Raw genomic sequence first — 21417 nt, forward strand, 5'->3', positions numbered from 1 at the left:
CAGCCAATATATGTATGTATGTATGAAGTGACTTCTTGAAAAAGCCCCAAGTAAGGGGAGAAACGCGTTGAAGGTGTTTACCTATTTACTTATTCACTGCAAAACTGAAGAGCACTCCTGATCGATATGTGTATAGAATTATCCTAAGCTAAATAGACACTGAATACATCTATTGGCTGGCTTTCACTGAAAGCGAAGAATTCGGATACATTCTAACAGCTAGAAATCAGCTGGTAAGCCACTACGTCAGCTGCAACACGTGGACAGGAACGTCCATTTGACGAATAGAGACAAGAGCTGGGTACGTCCTTTGCAACGTCAGCTACACTTCGAAGACTGCAGGAAGCGGCAAAGATGATACTGACTCAGTATCAGCGATACACCCATCACTATTGGGGAAAGAACATCAGACCGCTGCAAACAGATACTTTACCCCATTGGGAGAGTCCACCAATCGGCCAAAACTATCTATGGTACCGCTCTCATATGTGTACAAAGATTGATCCAATACTCTTGTGAGCACGATCAACCACATATGAGAGTTTAACTGTATAACCTTTCCGTGTATACTCGATCAGCTGATCGGACCAAGATTTTGAAATATTAAGCCAAACACATCTTTAATTATGTTTCTTTTTTATTCTAGTGGAACTCACTTTTGTTTTTAAATGCTTAGCTTATATTGCTATACTTTGTGTACCTAGCTTTTCAGCATTGAATTCACTGGACGTCCAGATTCATGTACTTTTATACTTTTATTATTTGATGTTTATGATAAATATAGAATAGCAATTGTGCACACAGTGCATAGTGTTTATACAGTAAGGTACTCTGCTCATATAAATCAGAATATTAGATTATATATCTAGTGATATTTCGACCATATTTTATTTATTATTTTTTAGCCTGCCTAGGTATTAAATAGGGATTCACATTCTAAAACACATACCTCTCTTTTGTAATCTGCTTTGTACGAGCTCATCTCTAGAGTTAGGTAATTCGGTTTTATATTTTATCCCTGAATATAACACTTTCGACTATACTTACTTATTGTATATTTATTGGTGGTTTTAATATTACTACTTCTTTTATTTATATTTTTCTATTGATTTTATTAAATATGTTTCCACAAAATTCTGAGAATAGTCTCCCTTTATTCTTCCTATATCACACACCCTAGCTTTCAGCGCCAGTACTACTCCCATCCATTTGCTGTTACCTATCTGGGGTCTATTAGAGAGGGGCCCTTTTTGTACTTGGCTTGGGGTTAGAGAATAGCGCCAATTCTACCTACTCATCACAGTTGAATTTTACAACATCATCGACACACACTAAAGTAGCCAGATACGTATAACTAACTTTAATCCTGCTATTGTGGTGCATGTTTACTGTTTAAAAATACATTAAGTGTGTGTGTGCGTGTGTGTGTGTGTTTGTGTGCACAATGTGTATATTAGCAATTAAGTATTGCGTTGCAAAATAACTGCATGCAAAATAAATGTTTGAAAATCATTTACAACTGTTATTAATGATTTGCAAAATACTGAACATTGTGCTAAGAAACTTGAAACAGCTGCTGAATATTTTAATCTTATCTCTATTGTTCACAGCTAAGAAGGGCAAGTTGCAAATTAGTTTGTGTGCTGCTCTAAGCAATCACTCTATAGTATGTAGTTGGTATCAGGCACTTTCAGCATTTCACACTCACTCTAGGGAGGGAGGCACAGGCATACCTTTTTTAATTTGAATTTTGCATTATGGCAAAATAAAACTGAAGTCCTTTTAAAGACAGGATGAACTGAAGTGAATTGTGGATATTTCTGCAAACTGAGGTTCAGCCTAAAATAAATTATATTTGACTAAGTCATCTAAAAGGACATTAAATACTTGTTGCTTTTGTGTAAAAATGGTGTACCATATTACCTAGGGTGATCAATAAGCAAAATCTGTATTGTAGATTTTAAAAATGCTACAGATTCCCTAAATCACCACATTTGCAGGTTACAGTATTTATTTTCCATTTTTACTCACAACCAAGAGGTGTTTTCTGTTCTTCTGATTACATTTTACCTTATAGGTTTATGCATTCAGAGCTCCATTAAATACATGAGACCTGCGCTAACACTGAGTTACTTGTGCAAACATAAATATCTCCATGGAGGTTAAAATCCAACGCTACCACCAGCCCATTGATAGCCAGTAAGATATATGACTGCTGAGTAGGGATGGGCGAATGTGTACATTTTTGAATTTCGAATGTAGAACGAATGTTATTACCGAAATTCGAATTCTAAATCCGAATGTCGATAAGAACGAATATTCTTAAAAATTCGAAAATCAAATGTTATTTACAGTTTTCGAATGTCACTTTCGAATTTGAATGTTTCTAATTATATTGAATGTCCACATTCGAAATTTCGAATTTAACATTCTATTTAACAAATACTATTCAGAAGTTCAATAGTTCATGTGGTAGGGCGGGAATCTAATAAATTGATACATAATATATACAAATATATCATTTCGAATGTTTCCATATAGAATATTGCATAATTTGAATATTACATTTAAAGAAAGCATTAGAAATACTATTACAAACATATAAATTTGAATTTTTTGAATTTTAATATAAATTTGATTTTTTCGAATTTGAATATTTTATAATTCGAATATTACATTTAAAGAAAAAGCATTAGAAATACTATTACAATCTAAATTCGAATTTTTCGAATTTGAATACACGAATTGCATAATTTGAATATTACATTTAAAGAAAAAGCATTAGAAATACTATTACAATCTAAATTCGAATTTTTCTAAAAAATATTTTCGAATGTAATCATAAAATTCGAAACCGAACATTCGAAAATCGAATTTTAGAATGTTATGTAAACATTCGAAATTCGATTTGAACGAACAAATGTGTTAAAATTTGTGCTGTTTTTCGAATGTTGCGAAACATTCGCCCATCCCTACTGCTGAGCTAAGACTAGAGATTTTGAGATCCTGAATTTTCCTAAACACCAAGTACATGTGGATAACTTCTAAGATTTGATTTAAAAATTTACCTTATAAGACTTGTGTTTTCTAAATTAAAGAGTTATATATTTTTACATAAGGGTATATTTTCAAAGTATGTATATATATACAGTCATGAAAAAAAGAAAGTACACCCTCTTTGAATTCTATGGTTTTACGTATCAGGACAAAATAACAATCATCTGGTCCTTAGCAGGTCTTAAAATTAGGTTAATACAACCTCAGATGAACAACAACACATGACATATTACACTGTCTCATGATTTATTTAACAAAAATAAAGCCAAAATGGAGAAGCCATGTGTGAAAAACAAAGTACACCCTTACTGCTTCTATAGGAATTAAGAGACTAAGTAGCAGCCAGGTGCTGCTAATCAAATGTCCTTGATTTATCGATCATCAGCAAGTGTGACCACCTATATAAAAGCCAAAATTTTAGCAGTTTGCTGGTCTGGAGCATTTAGGTGTGTGTAAACACAATGCAGAGAAGATCATCAATGATCTCAGAGAAGCATTTGTTGCTGCCCTTCAATCTGGGAAGAATTATATGGCTATTTCCAAACAATTTAAAGTCCATCATTCTACAGTGAGAAACATTATAAACAAGTGGAAAACATTTAAGACAGTTGCCAATCTTCCCAGGAGTGGACCTCCCAGCACATTCATCCCAAGGTCAGACCATGCAATGCTCAGAGAAATTGCAAAAAAAAAAATAGGAGTTACATTGCAGATTCTACAGACCTCAGTTAGCATGTTAAATGTTAAAGTTCATGACAGTACAATTAGGAAAAGACTGAACAAGTATGGTTTGTATGGAAGGGTTGCCAGGAGAAAGCCTCTTCTCTCTAAAAAGTACATGGCAGCATGGCTTAAGACTAGGCCAAAGTGGAAATGTTTGTCCATAATGCACAGCATCACATTTGGCGAAAAAAACAAATACAGCATGTCAGTAGAAACACCTCATACCAACTGTCAAGTACAATGGTCGAGGGGTGATGATTTGGGCTTATTTTGCAGTCACAGAACCTGGGCACCTTGCAGTCATTTAGTTGACCATGAACTCCTCTGTGTACCAAAGTATTCTAGAGTCAAATGTTAGACCATCTGTTCGACAGCTAAAGCTTCGCCGGAATTGTGTCATGCAACAGAACAATGATCCCAAGCACACCAGCAAATCTACAATAGAATGACTGATAAAGAAAAAAATCAAGGTGTTGCAATGGCCCAGGCAAATTCCAGACCTCAACCCGATTGAAATCTGTGGCGAGACCTTAAGAGAGCTGTGCAAAAATCAAATGCCTGCAATCCTCAATGAACTGAAGCAACGTTGTAAAGAAGAGTGGGCCAATATTCCTCTACAACAATATGAGAGACTGATAAAGTCATACAGAAAAAGATTACTTCAATTTATTGCTGCTAAAGGTGGTTCTACAAGCTATTGAATCATAAGGCATACTTAGTTTTTCACGCATCCCTTCTCTATTTTGGCTTTATTTTTGTTAAATAAATCATGACACTGTGTAATATGTGTGTTGTTGTTCATTTGAAGTTGTATTCACATGCGCTTCATCAGAGGCATAAACCTTCTAGGAGCACTGAGACTTATATAGGGTGAACTGTCCAGTCAAAACTGCATATGCATTATCCAATCAGATGCAAGCAACCAAATACTGACAACCAATGTACTCTAAGTCTCAGCACTGCTACTCATTCTAAAAAATATATCCTTCCTTATACAACTAATACAATCAAATAAGTAATACATATATATACTCTTTAAACAATTATTTAAGCATATGGGCATTCATATCGGTAAGTCCTAATATGGCATAAATCTGTGTCTCAAATACCCAAGTTGAGGGCTATATGATAGCGATATAATAGGACAACATGTATGTCCATATATAACGACTGAAATGAAATGCTCAATGCAGAATTCAAAATAAAAATAAAAATAATGATAAAACAAATAGCATATAAGAATATAATATACAAGAATAAAAAGGAGAACCATACTCAATAGTACAGAAAGGCATTATAAGTTTGTGACATGTTAAAAATATATATATATACCCATAGTCCAGATACAATGTATACATATGGGCTAATATGAATACTGCCTAACAATTTAGAACTTTCCCATTGGCAGTAACTACCCTGCATATTAGCACTATCACTCCTGTGTTTAATTTTTACTAGACATATCCTAAAAAGAGGGTCTTAATTGAACAGATAGGTGACCATAAGGTCATAAGGCTGGCCAATCAGGGGTCACATCTCATTCCATATTTTAGTATGAAAACATAATATCAGATAGAATTAGGTTAAAAAATAAAAATACAAAGTAAGATAAATAAGTAAAAGAAATAAATATAAACTACTAGAAAGAGAAAAAGTCTATGTAGGAGGGAAAGTGGGAAATAAAGAAACAAGGTAAAGAAGAAGTTAGATCAGATAATGAAAATAATCAGCACCTCATTTATATATATATATATATATATATATATATATATATATATAAAATGAGATGATTTGAAGTTATTATTATTATTATTAAAATTATTATTATGATGTGGCCAAGATATTATGTTATAGTTAAAACCAGCAGTACACGTTTTGTATAGTAGGTAGTAATATATTAATGTTTACTGGCTGATACAACTCCTCCTGCTCTTCTGGAGGTAAAAGTCATTCCACTACCAACCAGACAAGAAGGGAGTTTATTGGCTTATTCAGCACAAGGGCATCCTTTGAACAAACTATCATCTTGTATTAACAATGACTCACTTGTTTTAGAAAGTGATCCTATGGGCTCATTGTCAGGGCCTATATGCATGTGCACTGGCTGTAAAACAAGTGGGAGTATACTTAGGAGCAGGCATGGAACTCCTAAGTGCATGTTAGAGTGCCACATCTGTCTTATGGGACAAAAATGTTACAGTTGAATTTTACAGCAAATGGATGGGAGTAGTACTGGCGCTGAAAGCTAGCATGTGTGATATAGGAAGAATAAAGGGAGACTATTCTCAGAATTTTGTGGAAACATATTTAATAAAATCAATAGAAAAATATAAATAAAAGAAGTAGTAATATTAAAACCACCAATAAATATACAATAAGTAAGTATAGTCGAAAGTGTTATATTCAGGGATAAAATATAAAACAGAATTACCTAACTTTAGAGATGAGCTCGTACAAAGCAGATTACAAAAGAGAGGTATGTGTTTTAGAATGTGAATCCCTATTTAATACCTTGGCAGGCTAAAAAATAATAAATAAAATATGGTCGAAATATCACTAGATATATAATCTAATATTCTGATTTTTATGAGCAGAGTACCTTACTGTATAAACACTATGCACTGTGTGCACAATTGCTATTCTATATTTATCATAAACATCAAATAATAAAAGTATAAAAGTACATGAATCTAAACGTCCAGTGAATTCAATGCTGATAAGCTAGGTACACAAAGTATAGCAATATAAGCTAAGCATATAAAAAGAAAAGTGAGTTTCACTAGAGCCAGCTCTTGTCTCTATTCGTCAAATCGACGTTCCTGTCCACGTGTTGCAGCTGACGTAGTGGCTTACCAGCTGATTTTGGTAGCTGTTAGAATGTATCCAAATTATTTGCTTTCAGTGAAAGCCAGCCGATATATGTATGTATGTATGAAGTGACTTCTTGAAAAAGCCCCAAGTAAGGGGAGAAACGCGTTGAAGGTGTTTACCTATTTACTTATTCACTGCAAAACTGAAGATCACTCCTGATCGATATGTGTATAGGAGAAGAATTATCCTAAGCTAAAAAGACGCTGAATACATCTATTGGCTGGCTTTCACTGAAAGCGAAGAATTCGGATACATTCTAACAGCTACAGAAATCAGCTGGTAAGCCACTACGTCAGCTGCAACACATGGACAGGAACGTCCATTTGACGAATAGAGACAAGAGCTGGGTACGTCCTTTGCAACGTCAGCTACACTTCGAAGACTGCAGGAAGCGGCAAAGATGATACTGACTCAGTATCAGCGATACACCCTTCACTATTGGGGAAAGAACATCAGACTGCTGCAAACAGATACTTTACCCCATTGGGAGAGTCCACCAATCGGCCAAAACTATCTAAGGTACCGCTCTCATATGTGTACAAAGATTGATCCAATACTCTTGTGAGCACGATCAACCACATATGAGAGTTTAACTGTTATAACCTTTCCGTGTATACTCGATCAGCTGATCGGACCAAGATTTTGAAATATTAAGCCAAACACATCTTTAATTATGTTTCTTTTTTATTCTAGTGGAACTCACTTTTGTTTTTATATGCTTAGCTTATATTGCTATACTTTGTGTACCTAGCTTATCAGCATTGAATTCATTGGACGTCCAGATTCATGTACTTTTATACTTTTATTATTTGATGTTTATGATAAATATAGAATAGCAATTGTGCACACAGTGCATAGTGTTTATACAGTAAGGTACTCTGCTCATATAAATCAGAATATTACATTATATATCTAGTGATATTTCGACCATATTTTATTTATTATTTTTTAGCCTGCCTAGGTATTAAATAGGGATTCACATTCTAAAACACATACCTCTCTTTTGTAATCTGCTTTGTACGAGCTCATCTCTAGAGTTAGGTAATTCTGTTTTATATTTTATCCCTGAATATAACACTTTCAACTATACTTACTTATTGTATATTTATTGGTGGTTTTAATATTACTACTTCTTTTATTTATATTTTCTATTGATTTTATTAAATATGTTTCCACAAAATTCTGAGAATAGTCTCCCTTTATTCTTCCTATATCACACATGCTAGCTTTCAGCGCCAGTACTACTCCCATCCATTTGCTGTTACCTATCTGGGGTCTATTAGAGAGGGGCCCTTTTTGTACTTGGCTTGGGCTTAGAGAATAGCGCCAATTCTACCTACTCATCACAGTTGAATTTTACAACATCATCGACACACACTAAAGTAGCCAGATACGTATAACTAACTATAATCCTGCTATTGTGGTGCATGTTTACTGTTTAAAAATACATTAAGTGTGTGTGCGTGTGTTTGTGTGCACAATGCGCATATTAGCAATTAAGTATTGCATCCACACATAAGTGATGACACCCAGATCTACCTCTCCACCCTTGCTCTCTCTCCCTCTGTCCTTTCTCATGTCAGCAACTGCTTATCTGGTATTTATTCCTGAATGACCTCTTACCACCTAAAGATTAACATGTCAAAGACTGAGCTTCTTCTAATTCCCCCCTCTAGGTCTACGCCGACTTCTGACTTTTCTATCCCTGTCGACGGCATCATCATCTCCCCATTGCCCCAAGTTTGCTACCTCGGAGTTACACTTGACTCAAATCTATCCTTCATCCCCCACATCCAATCCCTTTCCTCGTAGGCAACCATCTATGCAATATTTTCAAGATTCGCCCTTTTCTGAGTGCTATCACCACAAATCAAATAATCCACTCCCTTGTTATTTCCCGACTTGACTACTACAATAACCTACTTACTGGCCTTCCTCTCTCCCCCCTCTCCCCTCTTCAATCCATCCTAAATGCCTCTGCAAGGCTAATCCACCCTTCCCGTTGCTCTGTATCTGCTGCACCTCTCTGCGAGTCCATTCATTAGCTCCCCATTCACAGCAGAATTAAATACAAAATTCTCACCCTTACACGCAAAATTCTCACCAATGCCGCTCCCCACTACCTATCCTCTCTAGTCAGCAAGTATACTCCAGCCCACCCACTAAGATCCAACAATGACCTGCTCCTTGCATCTTGGACTATCACCTCTTTCCATTCTAGACTACAGGACTTCTGTCGTGCAGCACCTACCCTCTGGAACACTATACCTCATGCTGTCAGACTTTCCCCTAATCTTTCTTCATTTAAATGTTCCCTGAAGACTTTTTTGTTCAGAGAAGCCTACCACCCAACTCAGTAATAAAGTAATTCCACTCACCCAATAGTTCTCTTATCTAACACTGTAATATCTTCCCACTCTTGTAGTCCTCACCTCCTGTTTCTCAACCTCCTACCCTTCTAAATTGTAAGTACATTCCTCCTGTATGTGTTTGTAAAAAAAATTCTTGTCTCTTACAAGTTTTATATCATTGTCTTATCTAAATGAATAGTACTCATGGACAACTCTGCAGAATATGTTGGCGCTTTATAAATAAAGTATATTAATAATAATAATAATAATAAGTGAAAGATCCAAACTTATCTGCCGGATATCCAAGTCAAGTACTCTCAATACTCAGTGCCTTACAGCCTGTCAGCTTGTGGGAAGCATTCATATCCTGTTATCCATTAACACAGCCAGAAGTCAGCGGCGTTGAACGTAGGTTTGTTCCGATGCACTGGGCGTGGTGACTTGACAATAACCACCAATGCCTACGTGGGTTTCACCCACTACGTAACTTGGTAGACAGGGCTTCCTCAGGGCTGATTAGTCCATCCCTTTCTGGAGTTTAAATCCTATCACATGCTCTGCCCATGAGACGGGTGACAATATATATAATTAATTAATCTTAAAGACTTATATACAGAAAATTACATTGAATTTCATTCTAAGTGTCAGTGAAACCAAGAAAGCTTGCGGATAAGGGAGGGAATGTGGTTCTCTGGGATAAAACAATGTACAATGTCTCCCGATAAACATTCTGGAACTGAGAGCGATATTCGATGCTCTCAGAGCTTGGCCTCAACTAGCAAAGGCCAAATTCATAAGGTTTCAGTCAGACAACATGACGACCGTTGCATATATCAATCATCAGGGGGGAACAAGGACTTCCCTGGCGATTAAAGAAGTGACCAAGATAATTCAATGGGCGGAGGATCACTCCTGCCACTTGTCTGCGATCCACATCCCAGGAGTGGAAAATTGGGAAGCGGATTTTCTGAGTCGTCAGACATTCCATCCGGGGGAGTGGGAACTCCATCCGGAAATCTTTGCCCAAATAACTCAATTATGGGGCATTCCAGACATGGATCTGATGGCGTCTCGTCAGAACTTCAAGGTTCCTTGCTACGGGTCCAGATCCAGGGATCCCAAGGTGACCCTAGTAGATGCACTAGTAGCACCTTGGACCTTCAACCTAGCTTATGTATTCCCACCGTTTCCTCTCATCCCCAGGCTGGTAGCCAGGATCAATCAGGAGAGGGCCTCGGTGATCTTGATAGCTCCTGCGTGGCCACGCAGGACTTGGTATGCAGACCTGGTGAATATGTCATGGGCTCCACCATGGAAGCTACCTTTGAGACAGGACCTTCTTGTTCAGGGTCCATTCGAACATCCGAATCTGGTTTCCCTCCAACTGACGGCTTGGAGATTGAACGCATGATTTTATCAAAGCGTGGGTTTTCAGATTCTGTAATAGATACTCTGATTCAGGCTAGAAAGCCTGTAACTAGAAAAATTTACCATAAAATATGGAAAAAATATATCTGTTGGTGTGAATCTAAAGGATTCCCATGGAACAAGATAAAAATTCCTAAGATTCTATCCTTTCTACAAGAAGGTTTGGAGAAAGGATTATCTGCAAGTTCTCTGAAGGGACAGATCTCTGCTTTATCTGTTTTACTTCACAAAAGACTGGCAGCTGTGCCAGATGTTCAAGCATTTGTTCAGGCTCTGGTTAGGATCAAGCCTGTTTACAGACCTTTGACTCCTCCCTGGAGTCTAAATCTAGTTCTTTCAGTTCTTCAAGGGGTTCCGTTTGAACCCTTACATTCCGTAGATATTAAGTTATTATCTTGGAAAGTTTTGTTTTTGGTTGCAATTTCTTCTGCTAGAAGAGTTTCAGAGTTATCTGCTCTGCAGTGTTCTCCGCCCTATCTGGTGTTCCATGCAGATAAGGTGGTTTTGCGTACTAAGCCTGGTTTTCTTCCGAAAGTTGTTTCCAACAAAAATATTATCCAGGAGATAGTTGTACCTTCTTTGTGTCCGAATCCAGTTTCAAAGAAGGAACGTTTGTTACACAATTTGGACGTAGTCCATGCTCTAAAATTCTATTTAGAGGCTACTAAAGATTTCAGACAAACATCTTCCTTGTTTGTTGTTTATTCTGGTAAAAGGAGAGGTCAAAAAGCGACTTCTACCTCTCTTTCCTTTTGGCTTAAAAGCATTATCCGATTGGCTTATGAGACTGCTGGACGGCAGCCTCCTGAAAGAATCACATCTCACTCCACTAGGGCTGTGGCTTCCACATGGGCCTTCAAGAACGAGGCTTCTGTTGACCAGATATGTAAGACAGCGACTTGGTCTTCACTGCACACTTTTGCCAAATTTTACAAATTTGATACTTTTGCTTCTTCGGAGGCTATTTTTGGGAGAAAGGTTTTGCAAGCCGTGGTGCCTTCCATTTAGGTGACCTGATTTGCTCCCTCCCTTCATCCGTGTCCTAAAGCTTTGGTATTGGTTCCCACAAGTAAGGATGACGCCGTGGACCGGACACACCAATGTTGGAGAAAACAGAATTTATGCTTACCTGATAAATTACTTTCTCCAACGGTGTGTCCGGTCCACGGCCCGCCCTGGTTTTTTAATCAGGTCTGATGAATTATTTTCTCTAACTACAGTCACCACGGTATCATATGGTTTCTCCTATATATATTTCCTCCTGTCCGTCGGTCGAATGACTGGGGTGGGCGGAGCCTAGGAGGGATCATGTGACCAGCTTTGCTGGGACTCTTTGCCATTTCCTGTTGGGGAAGAGAATATCCCACAAGTAAGGATGACGCCGTGGACCGGACACACCGTTGGAGAAAGTAATTTATCAGGTAAGCATAAATTCTGTTTTCCATGCTGGCTGAGTTAATGGATAACAGGATACGAATGCTTTGCACAAGCTGACAGACTGTAAGGCACTGAGTATTGAGAGTACTGGACTTGGATATACGGCAGATAAGTTTGGATAATTCACTTATGTATGTGTGGATGCATATGGATTAAATATGTGGAATATGTATCACTGAACTGTGAACTGTCTTGATACCCTTGCAAGTCACATGATTTAGCTTTTATATGTGTTGTGAATTGTTATTTCATGTGTTTCTTCGCTTTATCATTTATTATTTTTTTGTTTATGGCTCACTAGATAGGTGATGTGAGTAGAATCGCTGTTTGTTGTTATGTACAGTGTCTGTATTTATAGGCACTTATTAAAAGTATTTATTAAAGGGACAGTTTACTCAAAAATTTTCTCCCCTTTAATTTGTTCCCAATGATCCACTTTACCTGCTGGAGTGTATTAAATTGTTTACAAGTAGCTCCTTTACCCTTATATTGGCATTTGAAATTGTTAATTTAGCATGTGGTATCCCCACCTATTCTGAAAGTTTGTGGCCGCGCTTACCAGCTATAGATAAGCTTTGTAAACACAGCCAGCAGAAGAAATTACACTCCCAGTGTGATAAAGCAGAGATAAGGTAATAAAATGTTGATTTTCCATTGTTCTCTCAAAGTACTGGTGATTGTTTTAAGGACAGATATAAGCTAAAGAAGCAGGTATATGTGCACAATGTGATACAGTAATGAGATCTGATTATACCTACAAGCTCAACCTATTTTATTAGGCTGTGGCTTCAAAACACAAAATCAGAGCTTTAATATACAGAAATAAACCTTAAAAAGCTAATTTTCATACATTTTTTACTCTGCAGTTGGTAAAAAAAGCAATTGTAAACACATTAAGGGAAAAACCATTTTACAGTATACTGTCCCTTTAAATTTCAAAAGAGTACTGCATTCCCTATATATTCCAAGGACCATTTATCATGATGGGTTATTTTCTCCTCTTGAAGTCTCTTTTTCTATATATATATATATATATATATATATATATATATATATATATATATATATATATATATATATATATATATATATATATATATATATATATATATATATTTATATATATATATATATATATATTCCATTGCTTTAAAAATGCAACTTCTTTAATAGTTTATATTTTTTTATCATAGAAGGATGTGTCCATTAAAAACTATGCAGACATTTATAGCACTTTATGAAATGCCTGATTAATTATCATATTCACGAGGCCAGTGGTGTGCTCCCAAATGCCTGCTCATTGGGGTACAGATTGAATCACATGCCCACTATTTTTAAATACTTTTATCTGACCACAATGCCACCTGCATTGTCACATGGTCAAAGGGACCATCTCTGTCTATCACATGAAGATATGTGGCACTACATGTTTTTACAGTCACTTCCCAAATAGCAGTAGTAACAAAAAAAGTAGTAGTAGTAGTAAAAAAAGGATAGCATGTGTGTTATACACATAGAGCATCAACAAATGACACTGCATCATACTACATCATACAACATACATTAGATGTTTGTTTGTTTTTCCAGCATCTTGACTTTGAGGTAAATCTTGATGTGATTTGTTTTAAATGCACTTTTATTTTATTAACTATTTATTTTAATTTTTAAATTACATTACAGTTAAATCTTCAAACAGACTTGAAACTGTCACTTTAAGTCAGCTTAAAGATCCTTTCCTCCACATTCTAGTTTGCATTTTCTATACTTAGTGGATAAAAATAAAGGAACAAATAACTGCTCCAAATGCAAATATATGCAAGCAGTGCAGCATTAAAACATATGGCTGCTATTGAATTGATAGGAAATGTTGAGTAAAGTGGAAAGAAATTCATGAATGTGTGTGCATGCCCTCCATATGGCTAAATGTATGGAGCACATAAAGTAATAGTGTGTTCATTTGCTAGCCATTACCCAGAATGCTTATTGGCACACTAATCACAATATGATAGGTGATAATAGAGTAAAACAGGTTTTTCCAAGCTGTGTTGCTGTTGGGTTTAGTAATGTATTAGAAAGATATTCATTTGCAACACATCTTGTTTTAGAAACTTTTGTTAATAGTATGTAAATTATGTTGAATTTATCATATAAAAAAGAGTTTCGATATATAAACAGTGAGTGTATACCAAAATGTTTAAAGTATTTAAACACTACTATCTAAAAACAATTTTGCTTGTACTTGAACATCTCTTAAAAATTGGTGTTTTAAATTGTTAAAATCAAAATATGTGGTCATGTTCATGCAAGTTGAAAGCAGAGTAAGCTATAAAGTAATCTATTACAAATGTATGTTTCAGTAATAGCTTTTAAAGAGCACAGAGAATATGTACATATTCCATTTGCATACTCTTTCAAACAATGTGCTTGCTCAGAGAGCCTGCAATAGTATTTATTCATCTGCATTGTCATCCGTGTTACAGCATTTGCTTTCTGGGCTGGAATTGTGGCTGAATGCAGAGGCATATAGTGAATGCTTACAGTAAAATCTTTTACCAAAAAGGTGATCACTTTTACTACAAGCATTTTTGCAAAATATGCAATCTGTATTGCAAAGATATTTCAATAAACAAATGAAATGTCATTGTTTTCACTTCAGTTTTGAGTTTTATGTGCATAAACATTTAATGCAATGCATCTTTTTACATTGCACTGCATATGTTTAGTGTATCTTAAACTCACAGTCAAATTCACAATCTTTGTGACATTTTAAACAACTTTGCATGCCACCTTACATCCCCAGCATGTCAGCTCCATTGCATGACAGTTCTATCTTTTGGGGGTTTTTTTGCCTGTTGTTACACATTCTCCAGTTTATTACAGGGCAAACAGTATGGCTTAGATTGCCTGTATCGCCTACTAAAGCAAAAAAACTGCCTTCTGCCATGATTGGCTGTGTAACCCCTGGGATTAAAAAAAATAATTTACACTTCAAATTAGACTCTGAAGCTAAAATACCCACATTATATACACTGCTATGTAATATATACTTTACAGTAAATGTTTATGTTTCCTGTCTCTTTAAAATAACGATTAATACTTTCTCTGGTTGGTCACTACTGAAAACTCCAATTCTAAATGATTTTCTAAAATGAAAAATTAAAAAGTAAAAAAAAAGCAAAAGTTACCCTGTTGCAAATCTGCAATTTAAAGAAGGATTATCAAATGTATTAAAATTAATATTATAACATTTTCAATTAATTATCAGTTTATTAGTCATTTAATTCAAACACATTTTAAGATCTCTCTTAATATGGTATCCTACTTAAATAATGCAACTGAAACGCTGTAATTTAATGGCACATTAAAAACGTTTCTAAAGTCACTATTAAAATATTGTATTTTAAAATGGTGCAGTTAAGTTTTAATGTCATTCCTTTCTTTAGAATATTCAGCTGCAAATAGATTGCTATGCACTTGGTTGGACATTGATTGTGACTATTGTTAGTGATGGGTCAGGTAGCTTTTCTGCCCTCTATGGTATCCAATGATTAATGGGAATTTGATTTTTTTTTTAAAAAAGGTACATTTTCAATCTAAAATTTTAATTTATTTTGATTTTTTAGTAGCAAATTCTCTTAACATAGTGTGCATTTCTCTATTCAACAACCCTTTTAAGCTTAAGGGGCCCTTTTATCAAGCTCTGGATGGAGCTTTAGGGCCAATGTTTCTGGCGAGCCTGCAGGCTCACCAGAAACAGCAGTTATGAAGCTGCACCATAACCTGTCCGCCTGCTCTGAGCAAGCTGGACACACATCGCCGAAAATAAACCCGATCAAGTACGATCGGGTTGATTGACACCTCCCTGCTGACGGCCGCGAATCTCCGCATTCAGCGAGGTCTGGCGGACCTGATCCGCACTGTCGGATCAGGTCCACCAGACCTTTGTTAAATATCCCCCTAAGAGGTAAATGGATCATGGGGAAAAAAGCATTTCAACAGTTAAAAAGGTAAAGAAGGAAAGATAAGAACTATCATGATAATTAAATACAACCATTTAACTAAAAAAAAAATCACAGTCTCAGACTAAAGTATCTTTTAATCTCAGATCTTAACTGAATAAACAGGCATTTACTGTGTAGCACAAAATATTTTACTCTGTTTAAAAACACACTTCTTAATTAACAAAAGAAAATACAAATAAATAAATTAGTTTTCATTCACTGTACCAGACTATACTTCTAAATGTATAATCACATCACGTACACCCTCTAGTGTTAATTTGTAGAACTACACTCATTAAATGAAAATATTTTTTTTAAGTATAAACAAAAGTAATAATAATTATTTTTATTCTCACAGGGGTGCTTTGTTGGCTTTGATTTGGCCCACGCTGTTGGAAATGTCGAACTCTATCTGCACGACTGGGAAGTTGATTTTGCTTGTTGGTGCTCTTATAAGGTGTTACATTTCTTTCATTAATTGTTTATGTCCAACCTAGTTTTAAAGATTACTGGTAAATGTCTACAGATAGTTCGAGATGCCTCCTTATGACTTATGTACTACCAAATGACTAATAATTAAAGGAATATTCTAATGCAAAAGTTGCATGCTGCAGTTTATTAGATCATATATTTTGCTTTTGTCTGAAGATCACTATGTATTTATTCCCCTAAAATAGGTTAAACGCACATGCAAAGTCCTTTAAAAAAAAAAAAAAAAAACTAAAAAAACCCACAACCATTGTGTTTCTTAAGCAGGACTTGGCCAGTTAGCCAATAGGATTGGCAGTCATGCTTACTTGTCAATCACCTGACATTTTTTGCTTGGTAGCCACAACTCTTACTGCTCTTGAGCAATATTTTACCTATGAGTTTAACCCCTTAGTGGGGGTAAAACACACAATAAGCTTGCCAGTAACTTGATTACTTTAATTAATTAATTAATTAATTAATTAATTAGATCATGTATTTTTGCATTACAATTTCCTATTAAAGAAACCTTTTATCATTTTTAGAATCACATTTCAAAAGTGTTTACTTTCTTAGTTTCCCTGTGGCAACAGAGTTTCAGCCAGGGATTAATTTCCCCCTCAGACTACTTAAACGGCAAAATACATAAATATAAAACAATACAAAGATATACCTGCCTAGTAGGAGTCTTAAACATAATATTATAATGGTCTAGATTATAAATGGAAAACAAAAATATTAACATTATTATGAGTTTACGTCACTCAAGGACAATCAAAAGTACTTTTGTTTTTGCACTCATATTACAAGTCTAAAGTTTTTTTTTTATAGCTCTTAATAGTCCAGGGTTCTTCAAACTTTTTTTTCCCAAGACCCAGTGCTATAATACCACATACCTTTGCAACCATATTTTTATGCTTGCTTGGTCTGAAAATTTCTGTGTGATAAAGAAGATATCGGAAATTTTTGGCAAAGTGAATAAAATGTGTGCATACTTTATACCTGATTGTAGTCAAAGTTGAAAGTGTTGTAAAGGGTAACAACATACACATACTACACACACTCTCATCCAACACATACACTGTCATATAACACACACACACCACAAACTCTCATAAAACACATACACACTACACACTTTCATACAAAACACACACTCCACACACTATCATATAACACACACACACACACACTACACACTCTCATACAACACACACATCACACAAACTCTCAAATAACACACACCACACACAAACCCAACTTGTGACCCAGTAAACATGGTGTTGCGACCCAGTAATGGGTTCGACCCGTGGTTTGAAGAACCCTGGTCTAGGGCATGCTTATATCTACATGACAGATAGCTTGTGTGCCCTTAGGCAATAAAATCACTGCTGACCACTATTCCTGGTCACCTGGTTCTATTTGTTTGTGAATGACAGCTGGCAACCCTATATTACAGGGCTCTTTGAATTTCCTTAAGAAATAATTGTTTTATTTATTTTTTGCTCTACAGTACTTGAATTCTGGAGCTGGTGGGATAGCTGGTGCATTTATTCATAAAAAACATTCCAACACCATCAAACCTTCGTAAGTATGAAGATTTTAGTTAAAGGGACACTCAAGTCAAGATTACATTTTTAGGATACAGATAGAGCATGCAATTTTAAAGAATGTTCCAATTCATTTCCGTTGTCAAAATGTGCACAGTCTTTTTATACTCACACCAGCTCCTCTGAGCATGTACCAGATTTCATAGAATATATGTATATGCATTTGTGATTGGCTGATGGCTGCCACATGATACAGGAGGAGTATAAATAGACATAACTTTGAAATATGTCAGAAAAAAACTACTACTCATTTGAAATTCAGACTAAGTGGTATTGCATTGTCTTTTGATCATATATTTGTTGATTATGGAAGTAAACTGTATCTAATGGTCCTTTAGTTACATGAAAGCTAATTAAATAAAAATCCAGCATTTGCATGTCAGTTTAAGATATATTAGATGTCAGAGAAGGCTATAAAGCATTCCAAAGTAATGCAATGCAACAATTTGTGGGGAGTTTTGAGACAGGTTTCTCTAACATGATGTTTAAGTTTGGGAGGGGTGTAGGATAATGAACAGAATTATAAGTATATAATAATGGTTATATTTAAGATAATGTTATGCTCCATTTTACAGGAGAAACAAAATGTCACAGAGATATTTTAAATATTTTCATTGCTTTAATATGCATCCATATGGGCCAACATGAAACCATAGATTATATCAGCAAATAAGACGCAGAAGGCCCATCAAGACTGCATGCATTTATTTAAAGAGACAATAAACACTTTAAGATATTAATATAAAGTGTATAATTACATGTAGTAAAACAACTTTGCAATATACTTACATTAGTTATTTTGTTTTCCTTTACTGTAATTTATTTCTGAATATTGTGAGCTTCCCAATTCATGTTAATCATGGACATGCAGACATCGCTATTTTCCACACACATTGTGTACTCTAGTAAGCCAATCATAACCATTCCTAATTGGCTTCAGCAGAAAGTTACAATAGGTTGTGTCCACTGATTTATAGACATTAATTTACCCCTATTTTTTTTTCAATATTTAAATAACTAATAATAATTTTAACAAATACATGTACAAAATATCCTCAGGCTTATCTTTACTCTGAATACATCATTTAAGCAATAATTTATTTATTGCATTTTCAGGTTTATTTGTGTATATGAAGTAGCTGGATTTGTGCTTTGAAACCACAGCCTAATACAAAGGATTGAACTTAAATATAATATCAGATCTCATTATGTTATTACTTTGTGTACACACACTTGCTTCCTTATCTTATATTTTTCTGGAACTCCAAAGCTAAAAACATAGAGAGAACAATGGAAAATTATAATTTTATTACTCTCCTGCTGCCCACTGAGAGTGTAATCTCTTCTGCTGGCTGTGTTTACTTAAGCTTGTCAATAGTGTATACTCCAGTATAGAAAATTTCAGTATAGGTTAGGATACCACAGGCTAAATCAGCTATTTCAAATGCTGAAACAGGAGTAAAGGAGCTACTTGTAAACAATTTAATACAATTTAGCAGGTAAAATGGATCATCAGGAATAATTTAAAGGGGAGAACATTTTTGGGTGAACTGTCCCTTTAAGATCCACAAGCAATTGTTTTTGCAGCTCTGACCCTTGTTTTCACACACCAATCATTTTGGTTCATAGCTTGTCAATCACCTTAGACAAATGTTTGCAATTTGTCAGCTTAGACTGCTTTCTTGCTGGTTCTCAAGAACGAGGCTGCCATACAAGGACTTAAAAACTGCATATGCAGCAAAAAAAATAGAGCACAATGAATTAACCATTCTTTCTGTAAACATTTATAGGGTCAATCTCAAACCTTTAGAAACGTTTATCTAATGATTTTTCTACAAAATTCATCATTAAAGTCTTAAAGTCTATTGGAATATTTGTGGATAAATCAATAGATAATCTTTTCTAAAGGATTGTATCCACCCCTATATTTTTTAAATGGCTCTACTCTAAAGACTGTATATGGGGTACTTTATGTGACACATACGATGCTGTAATATCTGCAATTGTTGCTGCAAGTGCATAATTGTTCTATATATATATATGAAAAATAATTGACTTACTTCCAGTGGTAAAGAAAAGTGGATTAATGTTTGTAATTCCCCTTTGAACAAAAAAACATTTCTATGTTTTCCCTCAGAAAAAAAAAAATGTTTTTAGCTGTCTCTATTTTCATCAAATGATTTCCTGTGCACAGTTTTAATCTCACAAGTTCCTATCTGCCCTTCTCCCTTTTCATTCTATTTGATTAAAATAGTTTTCTGGGGAAGATCTAAGAAGATGGAAAAAACAGATACAAATTATATAGTTTGTGTAACCTGTGGACAGAAACAAATGAATTAATGTTTGCTTCAATCTACAGTGTATGTTTATTTTTATTGTAGTAGAATGAATTGACATTAACCTTTGTAAAGGAGGTATATAACAGTTTTTTATGCACACAACTAAATACCAAATCAGCATAAAAAACATAAAAATGTTTACTATATTTTTATTATAAAATTTGTCTTTGTTCTGTTATTTATTTCTGTTTAATCAAGTGGGAAACTGCCAGAAAACAATTGAATATGAAATAAATTCATCTCAATCCTTGCATCAAGCATTCATTTCTGAACTCAGTACAGAATTAGATTTTTTTTGAAGAGCGTCTGATATAAATCAATGCGATGAAATTCAACTAGACAAAACAGAATGTCATATTTGGGTTACATAATCTCATTAAGTCAAGTCAAATACTTCTAACTTAATGATCAGACACTATTTCTGTCTTGAAGATTAGAGCCTCATTTTAAGCCTGTCATATACTTCTTTTTGAGAAATACACACCAAAGATAATTCTTCATGCTTGTGAGTGTTTGACTGTTGTTGAACCAAAGGTACGCCAAGGGCTGCATTAAAGGTTAAATAAGACTAGGATATTGTTTATTATCTACAACCTATCTTCTCCTTTTACTCACCTGTTCCTCTTTAATTTTTTTAACCTTTTTTTCCCCATTACTTTCTAATTATCACTACCATTACTATTTTCTTTTTTTTTTTGTATTTCCTTTTTTTAGCTATTCAATCATAAAATAAAGTACAAATACATCATTTCTATCAGATCAATTTAGTATATTTAATAGACACTCTGGGCTAGATTACAAGTGGCATGCTATTGTTAATGTTATAAGAATATTGCAGGCACTTTTATTTGTGCTCGTGTTACAAGTTGAAAGTAAACGGGAATGCAAGAGCGCAATTGCATTTTACACTCATCAGGTTTGCCCACTGAATCCCTGCATAAAGTTAAAAAAAAAGTTGCACCAACCACAGCATAAATACATTCTCTAGGGGAAGAACATAGGAATGTGTAATGTTAATATATATATATATATATAAACACACTTCAGGTTATGCACTTTAGGTCTAATGTAGTGTCGGGTTAGCACAAAAATATATATATGTGTGTGTATAAATATATATATATATATATAT

General features: G+C 34.9%; 1 protein-coding gene across 2 annotated transcripts in view; it reads left to right on the plus strand.

Annotated features, from left to right (window-relative positions):
• The window catches only part of KYNU (kynureninase), a 318611-nt gene that overhangs the window by 225848 nt on the left and 71346 nt on the right, over positions 1-21417 (plus strand). For both annotated transcript variants that reach the window (XM_053698265.1, XM_053698266.1), the window contains exons 9-10: positions 16227-16325; positions 17850-17923. In XM_053698265.1, the coding sequence (XP_053554240.1) occupies positions 16227-16325; positions 17850-17923 (173 nt within the window). The remainder of the gene's footprint in view (positions 1-16226; positions 16326-17849; positions 17924-21417) is intronic.

This window comes from Bombina bombina, chromosome 1 (assembly GCF_027579735.1).
Source record: "Bombina bombina isolate aBomBom1 chromosome 1, aBomBom1.pri, whole genome shotgun sequence".
In the NCBI taxonomy this organism is placed as follows: domain Eukaryota; kingdom Metazoa; phylum Chordata; class Amphibia; order Anura; family Bombinatoridae; genus Bombina; species Bombina bombina.